This window comes from Anthonomus grandis, chromosome 9 (assembly GCF_022605725.1).
Source record: "Anthonomus grandis grandis chromosome 9, icAntGran1.3, whole genome shotgun sequence".
Lineage (NCBI taxonomy): Eukaryota > Metazoa > Arthropoda > Insecta > Coleoptera > Curculionidae > Anthonomus > Anthonomus grandis.
Window position 1 is genome coordinate 2,329,025 of NC_065554.1, and position 23,443 is coordinate 2,352,467.

At 34.4% G+C, this 23,443-nt stretch overlaps 1 protein-coding gene across 2 annotated transcripts in view; it reads right to left on the reverse strand.

Moving 5' to 3' along the window:
• The window catches only part of LOC126740234 (ubiquitin carboxyl-terminal hydrolase isozyme L5), a 53,430-nt gene that overhangs the window by 19,944 nt on the left and 10,043 nt on the right, over positions 1-23,443 (reverse strand). For both annotated transcript variants that reach the window (XM_050446168.1, XM_050446167.1), the window contains 2 exons: positions 22,273-22,336; positions 8,410-8,904 (listed from right to left, as the gene is read on the reverse strand). In XM_050446168.1, coding sequence (XP_050302125.1) covers positions 8,410-8,904; positions 22,273-22,336 — 559 coding nt within the window. The remainder of the gene's footprint in view (positions 1-8,409; positions 8,905-22,272; positions 22,337-23,443) is intronic.

Sequence of the window (23,443 nt, forward strand, 5' to 3'; positions counted from 1 at the left end):
AGATTTGTATTTGCAATTCTTGATAGGAGCAATGTCATTAATCACCTTATAACAATTTTCCAATAATTCGTTAAAAATAACTTTGACAGAGTTCAAATTCCAATTACATTCAAACAATTTTAACCCTATAATGCTAAGATTTTTCTCACTTATATTTTTATACTTTTTGACCTGTTCATGTACAGGGTGGCCAAATAAGAATGCGAGGTACTGTATCTGGGAAACTATTCATCGTAGAAGCTTGCGATAAAAAAATTTATTACTAAAATGGCCAAGAGAATGACCTGGAAAATATTTTCAAGTTTCTAAAATGGCCGCTAGGGGGCGCAACTGCAATCTTGAATCTAGAAAACTGATGTTTCTGTAAATTTTGCTGAATTAACCTAACAAAAAAATAGCTGATTATTAAAGTAGAGACTAATCTGAACCCTTTTTATTTGAATAGTTTTGCTGTATCTCTAAAAATAAAGTGGTGGGGGGTGTTCAAAAGTTGGCTCAAAACACACCCTGTATACTAAAAACGCCTTAGCCGATTTTATCAAACTTGAGCTAGTTGAAAAGAGCTATTATTAAGCTACGAATATTATTATATTTCATGTTTTTTTTAGTTTTACATCTCGCCGCTAGAGGGCTTTTTTCGGTTTCTGACACAAATGACTAATTTTCTCAAAAAACTTAAATGCGTTGATATAATTTTTTTTCATAGAAAAATAGCTAAATGATGTCTAAATAATCTTGCGAAAACCACAACTCGATATCTTGTTCCTAACCTAAAATATAGGCCAAAGAATATTTTATACCCTTAAATTTTAATTTTTTTATACTAATTATTTTGGAATTTTTTAAAATTCACTACTTTTGAAAACAAAATTTACCATTTTTGAAAATATTACCTAATATCACTAAAAGGTAAGTATTAATAATGCTTATATCAAAAATCAGACCTATTTTATGTTATATATTCACTATGGATATAATGTATATGGATAAAAAAAATAATTACTAGAAAGCAGGCCATGGAATGCAACAAAACAAATGTCTACTCAAATTATAAACATTCCTCAAATTGTCAATAGTAAGTTGTCAAAAGTTTTACGTTACTTGAGCATTTTTTGTTTTTGCAAAATGCGTTTTACGAACGATGAAGCTGTTGATATGCTTGCGGTTTATTTTGAATGTCTTCAAAATGCTGCAGTAGCAAAAAGAGTTTATGCTGCTCGATATCCAAATCGAAGTCCTTGCGATGTTAGATTTTTTCCCCGATTAGTGGCGAACTTACGAGCCAATGGTAGTTTTCGGCCTAGGTTTCAACGGCCAAGAATTAGAAGAAATGTGGACAATATTAACAGCGTACTGGGATATATTGAAGGAAATCCTCATGTTAGCACAAGAGCATTATCCCTTGAATTAGGCATATCAAGAACAAAGATTCAAAATATTTTGAAGGACAATAGGTAAATTCTAATAGCCATCGCCATATATGGATTTATTTAAGTTCAGCTTTTTTTTTAATATATTTATAGAATGCACCCATATCATGTTAATTTACATCAGACATTGGAAGAAGCAGACTTTGACCGTAGGTTGGACTATTGCCATTGGATATTAGGCATGATACGCGAGGACAGAGATTTTTTATTTAAAATTCTTTGGACCGATGAAGCCACATTTAATAGTGACGGTAGAGTCAACCTGCATAACATGCATTATTGGTCTGCAGAAAATCCGCATTGGTTGCGTGAAGTTCAGCACCAAGGGCGCTGGAGTTTAAATGTGTGGTGTGGTATATTTGGAGGCAACATTATTGGACCATATTTTTTTGAGCAATCTCTAAATGGCAATGTTTTTTTCGACTTTTTGGTAAATCAATTACCGTTGTTGCTGGAAGATGTGCCACTGGAAGTCCGGCAAAATTTGTTTTTGCAGTTGGATGGTTGTCCAGCACATTTTGCTAGGAATGTGCGAGAGCATATTAATAACATTTTTCCACAGCGGTGGATTGGAAGCCTGTTTTCGTGGCCTCCGCGATCCCCAGACTTAACCTGTCTTGATTTCTATTTATGGGGGCGGTTAAAGGACATTGTATTTCAGACTCAGCCTACGACTAGAGAAGATATGAAAAACCGCATTCGTAATGCAATACATACCATACCGAGAGCCGAAATTGAAGCTGCAGTTCTATCTACCCATGAGAGGCTTCAGCAATGCATAGAGCGTGATGGTCAGCATTTCGAGCATTTACGGGGCCATTAAAACCCTTTCTTTTTAAAATCGGTCCTTTATAGGGCCACAACTTACATTATAAAAGAAATTCGAAATAAATTATTTTGTAGTTTTTATAAATATTAAGGGATTTCCATATAAAATTTTCTTTGGCCTAAATTTTAGGTTAGGATGAAGGTATTAAGATGCGGTTTTCGCAAGCATATTTAGGCGTCATTAAGCTATTTTTTTGTATAAAAAAATTTATACCATTGCATTTAAGTTTTTTGAGAAAATTAGTCATTTGTGTCAGAAAGCCGAAAAAAGCCCTCTAGCGGCGAGATGTAAAACTAAAAAAACATGAAATATTATAATATTCGTAGCTTAATAATAGCTCTTTTCAACTAGCCCAAGTTTGATAAAATCGGCTAAGGCTTTTTTAGTATACAGGGTGTGTTTTAAGCCAACTTTTGAACACCCCCCACCACTTTATTTTTAGAGATACAGCAAAACTATTCAATTAAAAAAGGTTCGGATTAGTCTCTACTTTAATAATCAGCTATTTTTTTGTTAGGTTTATTCAGCAAAATTTACAGAAACATCAGTTTTCTAGATTCAAGATTGCAGTTGCGCCCCCTAGCGGCCATTTTAGAAACTTGAAAATATTTTCCAGGTCATTCTCTTGGCCATTTTAGTAATAAATTTTTTTATCGCAAGCTTCTACGATGAATAGTTTCCCAGATACAGTACCTCGCATTCTTATTTGGCCACCCTGTACATATAATTTATTGCAGAGGTTAACACTAATAACAGAATGGTCAGTAATTTTTGGAGTATCATGCACCTCCACCAATAAGTTATTTTGATTTGTGAGCACATAATCAACCAAGGTAGCACTAACATCCGTTATTCTAGTTGGTACAGTGATTAATTGACTCACTCCATAGGATGTAAACAAATTTTTCAACTTAATACTATAAAAGCTGTTATTAAGAAAATTAACATTGAAATCACCCACTAAAACACATTTATTATTTTTAGAAAGTACAGAATCACATATATCTTAAAATCCCTCAATGAACTGTGAATCTGAGCTTGATGGAGAATGATATATGCAGCCAATAACCCAGACAAGAGATCCTAAATTCACCTTAATAAATTTACACCAAAAGTTATCCTTCAGCTCAATTTTTTTAATAGTTATCATTAATGTAAATCAAAACACCACCTGTATGTCTGCTGTTTGAGTCACACCTAACACATGTATACTTTTCAATATACAATTCGCTATCGCCAATGTCTGTTGTTGTCCGCGTTTCACTTAGCAAGATAACTTTTGGATTAAAAGACGCAATGCTCTGTTGTATTTGATCTATATTTTTTTTAAATACTCTGTGCATTAAGATAAATTATGTCTGAGGAAAAAAGTATATTAGATGTTACTGCGAGTTTTTTTGATTTTCTTTTTTGTCCACAATAGTTGGTTTATTGTTGACAAATTTAATTATTTTGGTAGTTTGAATAACTAATAACTTAATATTAGCATATTGCATAGCACATCGCATTAGCATATTGTAAGAAGTTGTATTATCTAAATGGCATAATATGCTTTTATAAACAAGGCTAAGGTAATAATAAACAAGTCAATATATAACAACAGTCAAATATAAATACTATTATGAAAATGTAAATACGTTAATTATTCTCCTAGTTTTTGTACTATTTTATTAGTATTCAGTAGTTAAAGTTGATTCGTAGGGTTTATTTAGGGTTCAACTTACGTTTGGTTTATTATTTTTATCTAAAGTGTCTAGTTTTTAAGTAGGTCATCTTGTTTGAGGGTCAATGTAGTTTTAATTTTCTAAAATTTGTATACTTGCTTGCTTGCTTTGACTGTCACTATTCTCCTAAAATTATTGGTCTCTTTGGGCAAAAACAATGAAGATAATTCTAAATATTTCGAAACTGTTCAATCGGGCTTTAAAAAGGACGCGCTTCGTGACAATTCAGTCAGTTTTTATTGTTTAGTCATCAAATTGTGATTTGAAAAGTGTTGTTCGATTTCCACTTTTTCCTCGTTACCAGGCCACTTAATAATTTGCGGAGACAAGTTACTTAGAAAATATGACACCCTTTTTACAACCTTAAAAAACGAGCTTTTAACTTAGATTAAATCGATCCCCAACATTTCTAAAAGACTCTGCTAAACTGCCTCATTTCCAATAAACCAAAGAAATATTGTAATAAATTTTAATGGAGTTATTTTTTATAAGTCTCCTTCCTGTTTTTTTATAATATTGGGATGCAGCAAATCGATCTGCAGTTCGTTCATTAGCGAGTGCTGAGCTCATTTGAAAATGCAAATTACGGGATAATGTTTTCAAAATATCCAAAATTTTTGGGAACTTCGGTAACTACTAAGAGGTTCTCCGAGTCCTCATCACTGGAACTTAAATGATCAGACATGGTAATTTTATCATTGACAACTAATCTAAAAAAAATCGATTTAATTAAAACAGGAATTGCTATTTAAGCATTAAACTACCCATAAAACTAATAGAAAACAGTAAAACAAGCAATTATTATTTGTAACAGTTGGGTATTGGTTGTAAATTGAAAAATAAAATAAAATAAGCACCACTTACCGGAAAATAAACACAAAAATAGTACAATAACAGTCGACATACATCAAATATGTCATTAAAAATCGACTGCGCAAGTCCAAAACTCAAAATTCTAATGGGAGTCCAAGGTTTGATTGATCTAGTTACAGATTAATCCTGAACGAGTAGCAAAACATTCGCGAACGGCAGGATTTCGAACTAGCACCACTAACACCGCGAACGCTCTTTTTAACTTTTTAATTCTGAACTTGTCCAGGACTGTCACCGTGTACAAAGTTATTATAGTCGCCTTCGCTCTTATCGTGCGGGTTCAAAGGTCACCACGCAATATGAATCAAATCTAAAAATCAGTGGTTGCCAAAATGTTATTTTCTTGAGAGTTTGACAATACATTGAACGCCGTCATGTGACATATTAAAGCCGCGTATACACCTTAGATCATAATTATTAACTGACGTGATACCTTTAACGCCGTAAAAATGTCTGCGGAATACTACGTATCCGAGATTCGACATGTAAAACATACGTTGGTTATTTCCTTTCGTGACGTGAAAAAGCCCATAAGTATAAAGCCCGTTGGGTATACGCCTCATCGGTATATGCCTAGAATCCCCGATATTCTGCTAAGTTGCCAGACTTAATATGTACTTTTCTTTTTTGAAAAATTGTCCGAAATAGACGGAATTCTCAATAACAATTTTTCTTTACGCAATAATATCTAAATCTAAGCATTTTATATTTTTTTATGAGAGCAAAAATGCCTCCCTAGCCTTTCATTAAAATTATACATATTTCATTTAAAAATGGTTGTTACCTAAATTTTTGAGAAATTAGTATACGATTTAGCATGACCCTATGTATGTGCATAACATACTAATTTGTCGATTTCAGGGGACAGCGTCTAATTTTTAACGATTATTTGATCTTGTCTTCTTCTTTGTTTATGTGTGATTGTGTTTTTTTGTAATAATTATTGGGAAACTATACATTTTGGTATAATGACAAACAATTAATTTGTATTGTGTGTGATGCAGTGCAGTCAGACCAGAAAACTACTTTCTTTGTTTAAAGGCAAGTTCATGTTACAATCTCACTTTTAAAATTACATTTTAATTTTATGATTTATTATTTGTCATTCGACCCAATCTATATGTTGATGCACAGAAAATTAAAAAAGTTGTGTTATCTTTTCTTTTATATCAGTTAAAAGCCAAAAAAAGATAAAAAATAACTAAAAAAAAACTGGTGAATGCGGCGGGCATTTCTATCTCCCAGGGCATTCACCAATTTATTTACTTAGCTTTTTTTAAAAAGATAAATACGAGGGGAGCTACGACAGTTCTTTAAAATGTCGTTTTCTTATGAATATTTATTTATTTACACATTACAAGGCAAAAAAAGATTGAAACTAACTATTAAAAAAATTAAGAATGCGCCGGGCATATCTATCTCCAAGCGCATTCACCAATTTATTTACTTAGCTTTGTTTAAAAAAAAAAATTTTTGTACTTTTTAATCATACCTAAATAATAAACGAAATGCAAAAAGAAAACTAATTATTTTAATAACGAAAAAGAAAATAAGGGATTGCTTAGAATGTACAAGAAGTAGCTAAAGCGCTTGGAATTAGTTTAAGAATGGTGCAAAAGGTTGTATATGAAAACAACAACAATCTTATTTCCAAGCAGGAAACAAAGTGTAAAAGGAAGAAGCAGAAGATTTAAGTGAATGTGTAAAAATGAAGTAACAAATTTGACTAAAAAAGAAACTAATTATAACTATCATTATCACTAACAGAGTCGGAAAACTCTTCGTCTTTTTCCGAATCTTCTTCAAATGGAGCAATGATCAATGGTTCAACTTGGATATCGAGTACTTTTTCTCTCTTCCACCAGGTTCTAATAATGTTTTCGGTGTGATCCACTGATTTCCGCCAATACTCCTTTGTGATGTGATTCAATGCCTCATTCCAAACAGCTTCAACCTGGTCAGATCTAAGCCCAGCACCCACATGCTTCTCATAATAAGATTTTGACCCTGCCCATATAAGCTCAATGGCATTAAACTGACAATGGTATGGTGGCAATCTTAAAACTTCATGGCCATATTCACGTACGATTTCGTCAACAGCATATATTTTTGGTCTTTTCAGCAATTTTGCAATTGAAAGAAGTTAGGATTTTAGCGTATATGGCAAGGGATTCTGATTTTCTTTTACTAACAATTCATAAATTTCGCTTTTTCTCCAACTTCCATTTGGTTAAAAAACCAAACTTGGTTAAAAAACCAGTTTACACTTGATAACGGTTGGAGATACTTACCAACCGAAACGTCGTGTTACATTAAATAAATAAGACAATGCAAGTCCGATAAGATGTTTTCACTGTACCATTGTCTACCACCTTCAAAAAACAGATTCCATTTGGTTCTTTATTCAAAATTCTTGAATGATACGACGCATTGTCTAATACTATTAAGGAAGGTTCTTGCAAGTTCGGTATTAACTGTTCCTTTAACCATTTTTCAAACATTTCGCAATTCATATTGTCATGATAATCCATACTTTTAGACTTAGAAGAAAAAATTAAACTTGCACCTGGAACGAATCTCGTTGAAGACCCGGCATGTAAAATAATAAATCGTTTTCCCTGACCACATCCTTTTTTTCTTTTCACGCTTTTCACAGATTCATCTTGCCAAGATTTTATTCCACTTCCGTTTGAAAATATCCAAGTTTCATCTAAGAATACCACTTTCCTTAACTTTGATTTTTCATTTTGTGTATATTGTCTTAAAAATCCTATTCGTTGGCTCACAATATTTGGTAGTTCACACAAATATCTTCTATTGCAGTCTTTTTTATAGCGAAAACCTATGCTTTTAATTAATTTTGATAAAGCAGAAAGTCCAATTTCCAAAGTGCCGCGTTGCTTTAAAACATCCCTCAGAAATGACAGCGTTATATTTGTTTTAGCCTATATAGTTCATAAATCCCATCCCTTACTTCCATTTTTACACATTCACTTAAATCTTCAGTCTTCGGCTTCTTCCTTTTACACTTTTTTTCCTTCGTGAGAATAAGATTGTTCTTGTTTTCATATACAACCTTTTGCACCATTCTTAAACTAATTCCAAGCGCTTTAGCTACTTCTTGTACATTCTAAGCAATCCCTTATTTTCTTTTTCATTCTCGAAGGAATTAATAACATTAAGTACCATTTTTTTGGCTTGAGGATTTAGAAATCCACAAAAAGGCTTTTTCTTTTCCATAATTTGAAATTTAATTATCTTGTGACAAATAATGTCATCCGTCAATCGAAACGAGACAGGCATGTTTGTTATGAAAGTAATTGTTTTAGAACCACTGACATTTATCATTTTATCTTCTTTTGATACATTAACGCTGCATATATCTGTTTCGTTTATCTGACGCGTTGCAGTTAAAAAACGTTGTTGCGCAAATTGAAATGAAACGTAACTACAAAAGTTTGTCGTTGATAATCCGATACACCCGCACGATAAGAGCGATTTTGACTATATCTAATATTCAAATCAAATTATTAATTAATTACCAAATTCTTACCTTTGCATTCGCTTTCCAATAATCGGTTTGACAACTGTCATCCAATCAGTATCTGCAGGAATAACACCTAAATCGATTGGTCCTTCCTTTAAGCCATCTAACTCATACAGTCGACCATCAATGGGCACATAACTAATAAAATGAAAGGCGTCTTCTTCCTTTTTATTGTACTGAGGGTCAAACTCAAAAACTTGTTGCCTGGCAAAAGAATTGTGCACTGAACTGATTACTTGAGAATTGCTGATTGTCAGTCCTTTCATGTTCGCATCGAACCCTTGACAAAAGTCCTTTAGTTCTGATAAAGTGGGCCCTAATTTTACGTCTGGATGACGGCAGTTTAGTAAAACACTAAGAATGGCTTGGGTTGCACATGCATTTTCAATTACTTGCTTAGCAAAGAATATTTTGTCCAGGCGGCTGTCTTGAACAATGGAACCACTGGGCTGGCAGGTATCTTTCGTCCATTTGAATAAAAAAATTAGGCCATGAATTGGTCTAAAATACAAAATGTCATTTTAGTTATGTGTGTATATTTTCTTTGTTATGGGTTATTACAGGCCAAAATTTTTTGGCTTGACACTTTTAGTAAACAGTAAAATAGTTTTTTTATTAACTCAAATATACTTTTTTAGAAAGAAATAAATACAAGATTGCATTAATTGAGCTTAAAAATTTTAGACTATAAAAAAATCTCAATTCTAATCAAATCTGGTATACTACAGAAATAAAAAAAGTATGGCTAATATCACCAAATAATGGTTAATCTAAAACCTGATACTGGAGATACTACAGACTATATTAACTTTTATTAATTGTTCAATTTATCAATTAATTGTTAATTTTTATTATATTTAAATACAGATAAATGTCATTTCATTTCATTTACTAAAAACAAATTAAAGATTAAATACGATTATAGAATTGACGGTGTTGCTCTTAAAAGAGTTCAAGAAGTTAAGGATCTGAGTATTACATTTGACGAAGATAAAAAACAAATAAGAATAAATAAAAAAATAAATAAACAAATAATTTTATAAACAATTTGGTTATAAGCTCATATCAAATGCTAGGATTTGTTAATAGACAAGCAAAAATACTAAAATCTTCTAAATCATGTATTTCATTATATTACGCATTTGTTTATAGTAAACTTAATTTTGTTTTGTGTTGTTTGGAGTCCTTTTTATTCGGTGTATAAAAATAGATTAGAAAGTGTGCAAAATAAATTTTTAAAATTCCTATCTTATAAAAACAATTTTCACATTGTTTCCAATGACCTAAATCTGCTACGTAGTCATTTCGATGTACTTACTCTAGAAAATAGAAGACAGGTTTCAGATATTTTTCTTTAAAAACTATTAACTAATAAAATTGAGTGTCCTAATTTAGTCCAATGTCTAACAATCAATATTCCACCAGGCCAAAAAGGCACATCAACTTTCTCCATATACCTTTTAGAAACACCAATAGCTGTCAGACATCTCCTTTATGCAGAATGATGAGATTTTCAAATTTTTGCTATGAAAATATAAACATACGTTTGTTTTTTATTACTCAAAAGCAGCTAAAGGTTATATTGAAAAGACATTTTTTGTACACTCATTTTATTTTTCTCATTCGCATATAGTTTGTAAGTGGCTTTGTAATATATTACTAAGTTACATTTGTTTTTTTTCTTGACTTTTCTTTTATAGTAAATTATCGAAAACATCTTGTCGGACTTGTATTGTCTTATTTATTTATTGTAACACGACGTTTCGGTTGGTAAGTATCTCCAACCGTTATCAAGTGTAAACTGACAACTACTGACCAGTGGATATTGTGTCCATTATGCCACGCGTGCTCTGCTATTCCGGATTTGGAAACCTCTCCTCTTTGGGTCCAGCTGCGATGTTCCTTCGCTCTGATTTCTAGGGGGCGCTTCGTTTCACCTATGTATGAGTCACCGCACTCACATGGGATCCGGTAGACGCAATTTTTGGTATCCAACATGCCATCTGGTTTGGTCTTTGATACCACGCTTCTGATAGTGGTGCTAGATCTAAAGGCAGTTCTAATATTGTACTTGCTGGCAATGCGTCGGATTTGTTCCGATGTACCCCTAATGTAAGGTATGGGTAGAAGTCTGGTTGTCGTGGTGGCCTCGTCTCTGATTTGATTTGGACGCGTCCTTTGGATGGTCCTACTTATTAGCTTCTTTGGATATCCATTCTGTTGTAGGTCTTTGTAGATGGTATCCACTTCAGTCTTGAGATCCTCGTCGTTTCTACAGATGGTTCGAGCTCTATTGTAGAGGGATCTTATGATGCCTACTTTGGTGGTTGCAGGATGGTTGGACTCATAGTGAAGATACTGGCCCGTGTGTGTTGGTTTTCTATAAACTGAAGTTCGTAGATTTCCACCGACCTTTTTAACGAGGACATGTAGGAAAGGTAGAGCTGAGTCCTTCTCTGTCTCCATCGTGAACTTGATTGTTGGTCTGAAGCTGTTGAGGTGAAGCAGAAACTCTTGAAGTGCTTTTTCCTCTTTGTCCCAGACGATGAAGGTGTCGTCCACATACCGAAGCCAGAGCTTGGGTTTGCAATGGGAGGCATCTATTGCATGTTCCTCGAACCATTCCATAAATATGTTTGCTACTACTGGGGAAAGAGATGAACCCATCGGAAGTCCTTCGTCTTGGGCGTAGAATCTATCCTTGACCTGAAAGTAAGAATTACGAAGACAGATCTCCAAAAGTTCCATCACCCCGTCCAGAGGCAGTGTGGTCCGAGTTGAGAAAGCTGCATCCTTGCTTAGTTTGTCTCGGATGATGTTAAGAGACTCTCCTATGGGTACATTGGTGTAGAGACTTTCGACATCAAAACTCACCAATCTGTCATTGGTCTCGACTTCGATCCCTCCAAGAAGGTCTACAGGGTGGGCAGAGTTTCGCACGAAAGACGCTGCATTTCCCTGGATCGGTCTAATGATCTCCAAAAGGAATTTCGAGAGTTCTGATGTCGGCGAATTTCTAGAGCTCGTGATGGGCCGCAGAGGCATTTGCTCCTTATGAATCTTGGGTAGTCCGTATAGGTGTGGAGGTTTGCTATAATGTGGTGTCAGCCTAAAGCGTACCGCATCCGACAATGTTGAGGAGTACTTTTTAAGTGCTCTGTAAATTCGACCTTCTATGGTTGTCGTCGGATCCTTAGATAGTAGCCTGTATTCGCCTTTGTTTGTCCTCCCCCCCAACTCTTCTCACGGATGACTTTCCTTTCCACATCGCTGCACACATCTAGTATATAAGCCTATAGAATAGTACTTTGCTGTCAGTTTACACTTGATAACGGTTGGAGATACTTACCAACCGAAACGTCGTGTTACATTAAATAAATAAGACAATGCAAGTCCGACAAGATGTTTTCACTGTACCATTGTCTACCACCTTCAAAAACAGATTGGATAACCGGTACGGACCCGAAACCAGCAACCTATTTAGAGGCTTTGAGAAAACCAAGATAAAGATGATCAAGGAGGAGGAACACATCAGCTTCCTGCGAGAGACGCCAATGTCATTCCTACTGGTCTACGCCTCAAAACCGCTATACCAGGTGGAAGATCAGAACGTATTCTTGAACGTGCTAGTATGGAGCTGCTGCGATCTCAATTTAGCTACCACCGTTGGAAGAAAGCACAAATAGAAATCGAATGCATTCAGCAATTCGAAGAAATCAAAGAAGTTACATTGGAGGAAGACTATCAACCAATCTTTAACAAAATAGACTTCGCTTGCCAGAAACTAAGAGAAAAGCTAAGAGCAGGCCACCTTTCAAAACTCCAAAACCTTAAATCCAGACGAACCAACAGGACTCAACCAGCACCAACCTCTAACCTCCCCGCCACCATCATTAATGTGTCAAAAAGAACCCTTACCGATGCTGAACAAAAGGTGTTAAACAGAGGACTAAACTTCGCCATATCCTCAAAACCATCCTTTATAGACATAGTGTCTTCAGTAGAATCAATCCACCTACCACGTCCTGAGGCCGATGAATTTCGACACGAGGTAAGGGTTGCTCTGGACTCACTTAAAAAACAGAAACCTTCGCAGAACATCAGCAAAGAAGAGGAAACAGCTCTTAGGAATCTCAAAAGTGAAAAGAACATCAAAATTCTTCCTGCAGATAAGGGCAATGCAACTGTGATTATGGACCTGGAAACCTACGAAAACAAGGTTGAGGAAGTTTTGAACAAAGGCGAATACAGGCTACTATCTAAAGATCCGACGACAACCATAGAAGGTCGAATTTACAGAGCACTTAAAAAGTACTCTCAACATTGTCGGATGCGGTACGCTTTAGGCTGACACCACATTATAGCAAACCTCCACACCTATACGGACTACCCAAGATTCATAAGGAGCAAATGCCTCTGCGGCCCATCACGAGCTCTAGAAATTCGCCGACATCAGAACTCTCGAAATTCCTTTTGGAGATCATTAGACCGATCCAGGGAAATGCAGCGTCTTTCGTGCGAAACTCTGCCCACTTTGTAGACCTTCTTGGAGGGATCGAAGTCGAGACCAATGACAGATTGGTGAGTTTTGATGTCGAAAGTCTCTACACCAATGTACCCATAGGAGAGTCTCTTAACATCATCCGAGACAAACTAAGCAAGGATGCAGCTTTCTCAACTCGGACCACACTGCCTCTGGACGGGGTGATGGAACTTTTGGAGATCTGTCTTCGTAATTCTTACTTTCAGGTCAAGGATAGATTCTACGCCCAAGACGAAGGACTTCCGATGGGTTCATCTCTTTCCCCAGTAGTAGCAAACATATTTATGGAATGGTTCGAGGAACATGCAATAGATGCCTCCTATTGCAAACCCAAGCTCTGGCTTCGGTATGTGGACGACACCTTCATCGTCTGGGACAAAGAGGAAAAAGCACTTCAAGAGTTTCTGCTTCACCTCAACAGCTTCAGACCAACAATCAAGTTCACGATGGAGACAGAGAAGGACTCAGCTCTACCTTTCCTACATGACCTCGTTAAAAAGGTCGGTGGAAATCTACGAACTTCAGTTTATAGAAAACCAACACACACGGGCCAGTATCTTCACTATGAGTCCAACCATCCTGCAACCACCAAAGTAGGCATCATAAGATCCCTCTACAATAGAGCTCGAACCATCTGTAGAAACGACGAGGATCTCAAGACTGAAGTGGATACCATCTACAAAGACCTACAACAGAATGGATATCCAAAGAAGCTAATAAGTAGGACCATCCAAAGGACGCGTCCAAATCAAATCAGAGACGAGGCCACCACGACAACCAGACTTCTACCCATACCTTACATTAGGGGTACATCGGAACAAATCCGACGCATTGCCAGCAAGTACAATATTAGAACTGCCTTTAGATCTAGCACCACTATCAGAAGCGTGGTATCAAAGACCAAACCAGATGGCATGTTGGATACCAAAAATTGCGTCTACCGGATCCCATGTGAGTGCGGTGACTCATACATAGGTGAAACGAAGCGCCCCCTAGAAATCAGAGCGAAGGAACATCGCAGCTGGACCCAAAGAGGAGAGGTTTCCAAATCCGGAATAGCAGAGCACGCGTGGCATAATGGACACAATATCCACTGGTCAGAAGCCAAGATTCTGCATAAGGAACAGCACTGGCGGAAGAGGAAGTTCATAGAGGCAGCTTTCATTTCACATAATCAGGGGATCTTCAGCCAGCCAAGCGTCGATATACCCAACATCTGGAAGCCTCTACTCTCAGGACAGTGTAGGATCTAGAGAGAGGCGTGTCCTCCCCCCAACTCTTCTCACGGATGACTTTCCTTTCCACATCGCTGCACACATCTAGTATATAAGCCTATAGAATAGTAGTTTGCTGTCAGTTTACACTTGATAACGGTTGGAGATACTTACCAACCGAAACGTCGTGTTACATTAAATAAATAAGACAATGCAAGTCGGACAAGATGTTTTCACTGTACCGTTGTCTACCACCTTCAAAAATAGTAAATTATCCTTATGCACTTTAAATTATAACTTTATTTGTATAATTATTAAAAAATTATTGCTTAAGACATAATATGTTAACATTGTTAGTGGGTACTGTAGTGAATTTTACCTGTTTGTATCCTGAATATTAATAATAAATAAAACTACTTAAAAGCCAACTCGTTTTTACTACTTTAAACTTGACTCAAATTATGGCTCGTAGTCGCTGATCGATACGTCGAAAAGTCTTTAAATTAGCCAGGTGTCTATTAGGCAATCTGTCGGCGTACAATCTTCGTACTTTTAAATCATTAATTACATCTTGCCAATGCGTACATTAAATGCATATCAGAACATTCAACAAACATCCCCTCTGATGGTAATACTAATACCTATGATATTATTATTATTATTGATTTCATGCCAAACGGCCACCGCACTGCCCCATGGGGAAGGAGGGATTATTCACTTATCCCAGATATCAGAAGGATGAAGCTCTGATGAAGTTCTTTCCATGTTATCAGACTCTTGTTCAAAAGTTTGACATCCACCTGTGACATGCTGAATAGACTCTCTTGTCTCACATCCGTACTTGCATCTGCCACTTTGTACCGTCGGGTCACCTACGACAAACTTTATATAATTTCTTGTATTACTTGATCTTGGCTAGCCCCAAGAAACCCTTCAGTTTTGGGGAAAAGCTGTCCCGAAGTCAACCAGTAGTTCGACGCGGCTATGTCGATATACTCTTATTGAACCTCGTGAACATGTAGTGGTTTTCCATCCAAGCTTGCATTTTTTCTTGCTCGGTGCGATGGTGTATGGCAGCTCAATTATTATTATTTATTACTATTATTATTATTATAATAGTATAACTTTTAACAAAAATATAACTTTTTTTTCACACAGATTCTGTATCAGTGGCGGCTGCTCATTAGGTTTGCAGGTTTGTGCAACCCCCAAAAAAAAAAAGACTAAAAAAAACGAAACATATGTTTATTTATATTATAGCATCTTTTGTAAATTGCAATCAAGTATTAATTTAAAACTTTACCAAAACACCCTTAAAAAAACAATCATTTCCTATACTACATCGCGTCGCATCGAGATCGCTGACGGACGGTCGGCGGTGTGCACACAAACTGCAAACCACTCGATTATACATACATTGTATTACGGCGTATTGTAAGTTGCCTACGTCGGAGGAGGCGGCTATAATGTTTCTCATAAGGTGCGTGTGGTTGCAAGAATAGTGCAAACCTTGTTTATTTTACCGACAAATTTAATAAAATCCGATCATTGATTCAGTTTATGGCGCGGTACGGTGTTGTGTTTTTATGTGTTGAATTGATTTACTGTTTTGTAAACATAATTTATATAAATAAATTTTAATTTAAAGCTTTAGTGGTAAAAATGAATTCGGTGCAAAGTTTAATTGCAGAGCCGTTCTGTAGCCGATCATTAAATGATAAGGCTGAGATAAAAAGACTTGGCAGGCCTACTCCGCCTTTAAAAATAGAACAATCTGTGTCTAGCAAAAAAAGGACTTTTATGAGAACGTTTAATCCTGACTTGTACAATAAACATACGTGGCTTTGTGGGTGTCCAATAAAAAATGCTTTGTTTTGTTTTCCTTGTTTATTGTTTGGAGGCGAAGTTTCTTGGACAAAAGTAGGTTTTACTGATCTTAATCACTCAGGAGACCGCATTAAAAAACATTCATCATCGGCAACACATATGAAGAATGTCGTACAATATTCACTTTTTGGAAGTGTCAATGTAGCGGCCCAATTAAGTGGTGCATATCGTCGAAATATTGACCTGCATAACGAACAGGTAAAACAAAATCGATATATTTTAAACATTATTATTAATTGTGTACGTTTTTGTGGAGCTTTCGAACTCGCGTTAAGAGGACATGATGAGTCTATGTCATCTTCTAATCCTGGGGTTTTCCGAGGCTTGGTTGATTTTAGTGCTGAATTAGACGGTGCTCTAAAACAACATTTACAAAAAGCATCAGTATTTAAAGGTACATCGAAGACAATCCAAAATGAGATTTTGCAAACAATGTTTAATGTATGTCAAGAAGAAATTTGTAAGGAAATAAAACAAGCAGATTTTTTGTCCATAATAGCCGATGAAACTAGTGACGTATCAAATATATTTCAAATGGCAATTGTCTTTCGGTACATCGTAAACGGTAAGCCAGTTGAACGTTTTTGGGATTTTTTGGTGCCTTGTGATCATGACGCCAAAACTTTATCTTCGGTTATTCTGGCAGAGCTTGACAAACATGTTAAAGATAACAAAACCAAACTCATTGCACAAACATACGATGGTGCATCAGTTATGAGCGGGTCGTCTAACGGGGTGCAAGCAATAATTAAAAAATCTTATGAACATGCTGCTTCTGCAAACAAAAACGTTCGAATTTTCTTTGCCAATTTACAAGGAATTTGTTCATTTTTTTCCAATAGTCCTCAGAGATCGTTAGTACTGGACCAGATTGTGAAAAAACGCTTACCACGCTCAGCCCCGACCAGGTGGAATTTTAATTCTAGAGTCGTTTGTACTGTATTTGAATACAAAGATGGCATTTTAGAGACAATGAAACAAATTTTAAATGAAAGCAGAAATATTAGCACCACAAACCAGGCATCAGGGTATCTTCAAAGTAGAAATTTTGTTTTTTGGCTCAATCTATTTTATAAAATAATGCCTCATGTGGATATTTTATTTAGTAAATTTCAATCGAGGCAAATTGACGCTGCTCTTGCAAATACCTACATATTATCTTTTGAAAATAAATTAATGGAAATTAGAAATAATATCACGGACGCTATTGAGCCATCCACGTCCAAACGACGTAGGCTGGATGACTCTACAGAATTTTGTCGAAAAGCAAAAGAAGTATGTGACATTATTATTTGTCAAGGAAAGGAGCGATTCAGTTTTACCGGACACTTAGTCGCCGCTAGTCTTTTTTTTTCGGAGCAGTATAACCAATATAGTATTAATTTTCCTGAAATAAAATTTAAAGAAACAATAAAGTGTTACCCATTTTTTATAGAACAAAAGCTCCGAACAGAATTAAAAGTTATTTATGAAACACAGGAATTTAGATCAATCTCGGGACTACTTGTGCTGTTTGACTATATTTCTCAGAATGGTGAGCTTAGTGAAACATTTAGTGAAACTATTAAGATTTTAAAAATTTTAATTACCATTCCAATGGCTTCAGCTGAAGCAGAACGGTGTTTTTCTACTCTCAAAAGGATAAAAACATTTCTACGAAACACCATGAGCCAAGAAAGACTTTCTGCTTTGGCAATGCTTTCCAAAGAAAGGGATCTTATCGAAAGCATTCCTGATTTCAATCAAAGAGTAATTGATAAATTTGCCGAGTCTAAAGAACGTCGGATGGATTTTCTTTTTAAATAATTTATAATTACGACATACGCTTTTTATTTATTTTTAGGGTATTATGTCATTAAAGTTTTTTTTCTTTCGTTTGTGTTTTTTTAATTTAATAATTGCACTATATCAAAAGTTCCAGTTTTTTTGCTTATTTTGGCCGTTTAAAAGTGGGTATGACACCGAAAAATGTTTTCGCCTCCGCCAAAGCGCCAGCGATAATCTTTTTAGTCTTTCATTCGCGATCACCGACGGCCCCCTACAGTTGCAACCCCCAGATTTGTAAAGCACGAGCCGCCACTGTTCTGTATATAAGCTCGTAATTTTATGATATTTGATATGGTTGCTACCATGTGCATTTTTTTGTAATTTTTCCACAATGAAATTAAGCTAAATTTTAAGTCACTAATAATGTTTAGGTTATAAATTAAATATCAAATAAATGTCATATTTACTTTAGATTAACTTATTACACACTAATGAGTAAAAAGTTTAACTTTATAAACCTTGGAAAGTGTGTAAAGTAAGCACTTTATGCGCGGTTGTAGCAAAAAATATTTTAGACTCGCAAAATCATGTAATTAATTTATCTAATGTAATAAATTATTTATATTTGCTTTAAATATAAATGCATATTCTGATCCTGAAAATAACTTGGACTCGAAATATAATAGCAGTGGCTGTAAAAGTACTTAACTATAACTACACTGTGTACCATAACATCCTGTTAAATAGCTTGAGTATTATGGAGTTTGATAAAATACGTTTGGCAAAAAAAAATAAAAAAGTGCCTCTATGAGAGAAGACAACTGTACCTAAAATTAAATGATGAAATGAAATAGTAAAAAAGGAACACTCATGAATCAGAAATAATATATATCACAGGGAATATTCGAACCAGGCGAAATAGTTTTGCAGATGATATGACCTCAATATGAGGTGACACATGGGAAGAAGTAGAAAATACCCTTTGTGTGGGTGCTGGACAGGTCAAAGATTCGTTTTTTAACCATAAAATGATATTTTAAATGGAAAAAACTAATTATATAGCTTTCTCAATAAATAGTAAAAATATACCAGCCTTTACTAATATAATTAAACTAATCCGTGAAACCAATTTAACTAAATATTTTGGAATTATAATTGATCTAACTCATAAAATGGAACGATGACATTTATTTTCTTTGCGAAAAAACCCGAAATTCAATACAAAAATGTGATGTTCTTCGAGAAATAACATGTAATAACTTATATTTAATTACTTCTAGATCTTTAGTCGCGTCTTTCCTTTCTTATGGCATGATAGCAAAGGTTCTGTCAATCACCTCCTCACCTCACTTTGATCTGTCAAATCGGAACCTTATCGGGTGATACATAATTGTAAGCAGTATTAAAATGTTTATTATATAAAAGAAAATTAAATCGGTTGACGTACCAGCGAATAGTCACCAAAAATATCTGGGAATAATGGATATTTTATCGACCTTAAACTTTTGTACTTCAAACGGATAACCTAGGTGTCATAAATATAGAAAATATAGAAAATAGAAAAAAAACTAAATCGTTTGACGTATAAGCGAATAGTAAGCAAAAATGTGTGTTAATAAAAGACATTTTATCAACTTAAACTTTGGTAGGTCAAATGGTTGCCTCATAGTTATTTTAAATAAAATTACAAACTCTTTAAGAGTTTTGGTTCGTGGTAAAACTGTCTCGTAACTTGAATGGCACACCAAAGGTTCCAACCATAGGACTATTATTTTAAATGGCAAACAAATATCCATCTTACTTCGACAAAAAAATTGATACTGTGAAGTGATTTACCAATAAAAATGTATGGTAATAAACAGTTCATTGAGTCCAAATATTTTTTTTAAAATATGCACCTAGTATTTGCAAGAAAATAAGTAATGCTATTTTGAAATTCTTCCCAAAATTTTTTGCAGTACCTAATAGATGCAGAAATAACACTTCCGTAAGTAGAATTTTTAATACATTTAAAAACCAGATGATTAATATTGTTACAATTGTCAATCTGGCTCTCAAAATTCAGGTAAAAATTCAGTTCCAGTATTGAAAATGGTGTATACGTTAGCCGAAAGAATAGAAACTATTTTTCTTTATGACTCTGAAGATTGGTGCGGTCGTGAACCGCAAGGACATTTAATAAGTGTCATCCAGACAAGAACGAGGGCCATAAATATATACTAAAATTGGTAAGGTAGTTTGAGGAAACAGGATCTGCTTGCAATAAAAAATATGCTGACAAAGGGGTTGTTAATGAAGCATGTCAAATTGAGGTACTGGGATAATTCGCAATGGATCCAACATTATCTATCCCCAAAGTCACAGAGTTAACTAATATTTTAACTGGTTTTGTTGTTTTTTCCCTACAAAATTCAAATCCTTCAACAATTAAAAAAAGATAATTTTGATAGGAAAATTGAATCTTGCGAACTGATGTGCCAGCGAATTAATGAAGACCGACTCTTAGTAAAGAACATGTGCTTCAGTGGCAATTCATATTTTTTTCTAAATGGTCTGGTTAACCGGCATAACTGTGGATACTGGATAATGAAAATCCACAGCTTTTTCGAGAAAAATTAATGTCAAAAATTTATTAAAAAATTTTTTTTTTAAAAAAACTGGACAAATTTATTTAGACTTCTTTGAAACTACAATATATTCTTCAATCGTCCAATCTTTAGAAAACCAAGTAGATGAAAATGGTGTTGAGATACTAAATGAAAACAATTTGTATTTCCAACAAGACGGAGGTCCTCCGCATTACGCTTTGACAGTTCGAGAGTGACTTAATGAACAGTTTCCAGGGATGTAGATTGGCAGGAGTGGTGCAATTTAATGGCCCGCACAGTTGCCAGATTTAAAACCAACAGATTTTTTCCTTTGGGGGTATTTAAAAGGCAAGGTTGAAGTGAAAATATTAATGAGTTAAAGAATCGAATTACTCATGTAGAGATATTAGTGGAGAAACACTTGCCAATGTTCGTGAAAAATTTCAAAACTTTCAGGTTTTATTATTATCTCTCGAATAACGGAGCACATTTTGTGCACTTAATAACATAAATTCTGTGAAGTGATTAAATTGTTTATTTTTTAAACACCTTTTTACACCCTTAGAATTTATAAATCTATAGACTTACATTACTTGTCATACACTGTTGGGTGGTAAATTGTCATGCCCTTTAAAACGATGTATCACACTATAGGATAGCTATTTAACATACCAAAGTATGATGGCGATAAAATATGAATTGGCGAAACAATATGTTAAGTCATTATAACGTAAAATTTTGTTCCTCCTGATGAGCCCTTTTATGAATGGTCTCGCTGAATCGATTTACACTTGCTTTGAGTTAAGGACTTCAAACCTTATCTTTTGACGGAGATTTTTTTATATAATACTTTTCTTACACAGATTGGTGTTATTTGCAATTTCACTAGAGATATTCACGACTGATATTATAACATTCAGATAGGTGTGGATAATTACACTACTCAAATTATCCGCACATGAATTTAAGGTGAATCAATTCAGATAACACATCGGCTTGCAGATGAAAATTGAAAAGAATGGTCTCACGACTACGTAATAATTTATATGAAAGTCATAAATGATCTAGTGTTAGCTCAAATATGAAGTAAAATAGTATTTTTATTATATGCAACAAGGTAAAACAATGTTTGCAGTGGGGGTTTTGAGGTTTATTATACAAGTAAGGTTGGAATAGTATGATTGCGGTTGCCAACTGATACTTCGCAACCTCGTAGATAAATTGTGCCCTTTACCTAAAAATATCTTAATAAGTAAGGTATAAACTATTTTTTATGTGCGTACTGTCTCGGATTTAGTCTCCGCTTTGATGGGTGAAATGTTTGGAAATCATTGTATTCTTTATCTTTATCACCACTTAATATATACATATTTTGCATATTCAATTTAATGGCATTATTTTATAAATCTAAATACGAATCACGAATCATCCTTTTTATTTAAATATGCGTCTCATATGAGACACGAAGAAGTCATTTCAACGCCATAGATACAGGACAGTACTATTAGAATAATGGCCACTTGCTTAACACAATTCCGGCCGCTCGCTCTGCCTATGCATTATAAGTGCAAAGTAACATTGAAATACAACAAACTGCTGTGCTAAACTATTACGATTATGGTGGTTGTACTAAACGATTTCAGTCGACATACAGTCAGTGAAATATTTTGCTATCTTTTGCCATTTAATATAATAATTTCTTTATTTTAAAAGTGACTCTCCAAGATACACGAAAATAATATTTATTAAATGTTGTTTCAGAATATTATTCTTTTAGTTCATTACACTTATTATCATTAAAAATACCATCAATACATTCACCTTTTATGGCGCCCATTTTTCCTTAAAATTACTAAAATACCATACTTACTCTAAATATTTAAAGCACTGGCTTTCAAGACTCCATAATTCTTCAACCTGCACTCCCTGGCAACCTAAAAAGAACAGATATTGTAAGACTAAAAATAAAAAATGTTAAAAAAACTTTTTGTATTTTTTATTAAAGTGCTTATCTTTTAAAGAAAAACACCTGCAGGAAAATTTGCATTAAGAATTAAAATAGTTCTATATTATATAGGTCCATTTATTAGGCGCCTTTGATACATATTTTAGAAACTCAGGTTTTAATAAAGAAAATACTATAACTAATAACGAAATCAAATAGGAAATATTTAAATAAATAATAAGTACCGGGTGTACAACTAAGAGAGGTTGCCGGCCATATCTGAGTAACTACTCATCGCACAGCGTAGGGAAAAAAATGTTTTTAATAAAAGCGGCAAAGAGAAATTGCTGGAAATTATTTACAAGTTTGTACGATAACCGCTAGGGAGCGTAATACAACATTGAAATAGAAAAAATTGGTTTTATTGAAAATATTCAAAGTAAATCCTAGAAAAGAATGCTGCCATTTAAAAGTATTATAAATTCTAAGCATTTTTTATTTCAAACTTTTTTTTCTAATCTGTCAAATAATAGGTGGGGGAAGGGTTGACTATTTATATCTAAAATTCTTGATAACTTTGGATTGGTCTAACGAATTTCAACGAGCTTACTTTTGTTTTAAAGGATAATTATTAGGCTTTTATGTGGTATAATTAATTAGCCGTTTTAGTTGTTTTGTTGAGCGCTAGAGGGCGGTTTGTTTTAATTTGTACTTTCTCAGCGATTTTCTGGCAAATATTAAATACAACGATATATATTTTTTTTTACTTAAGCTAAAAGAGCATAAAAAAACATAAAAACTGGCGCAGACCGCAACTCGATATCTTATTTTATTCCGAAATTATAAATTAAAATGTTTTTGAACAATGAAATCTGTCGCCGCGCTGGCATTATTGCGTCACATAGTCAATAGTAAGCTTTGGAAACAAATAAATTTGATAAATAATTTCGGGGCCATGATAAAACGTTTATGATCGATGTCAAATGTAACGTCGAAGACAGATTTTGAAATCATCAAGTTTTTAAAAATGCCAAACGTAGCTAGCAGTGTATTTTGAGTTAATGCAAAATGCACGCATTGCAGCCCATATATATGG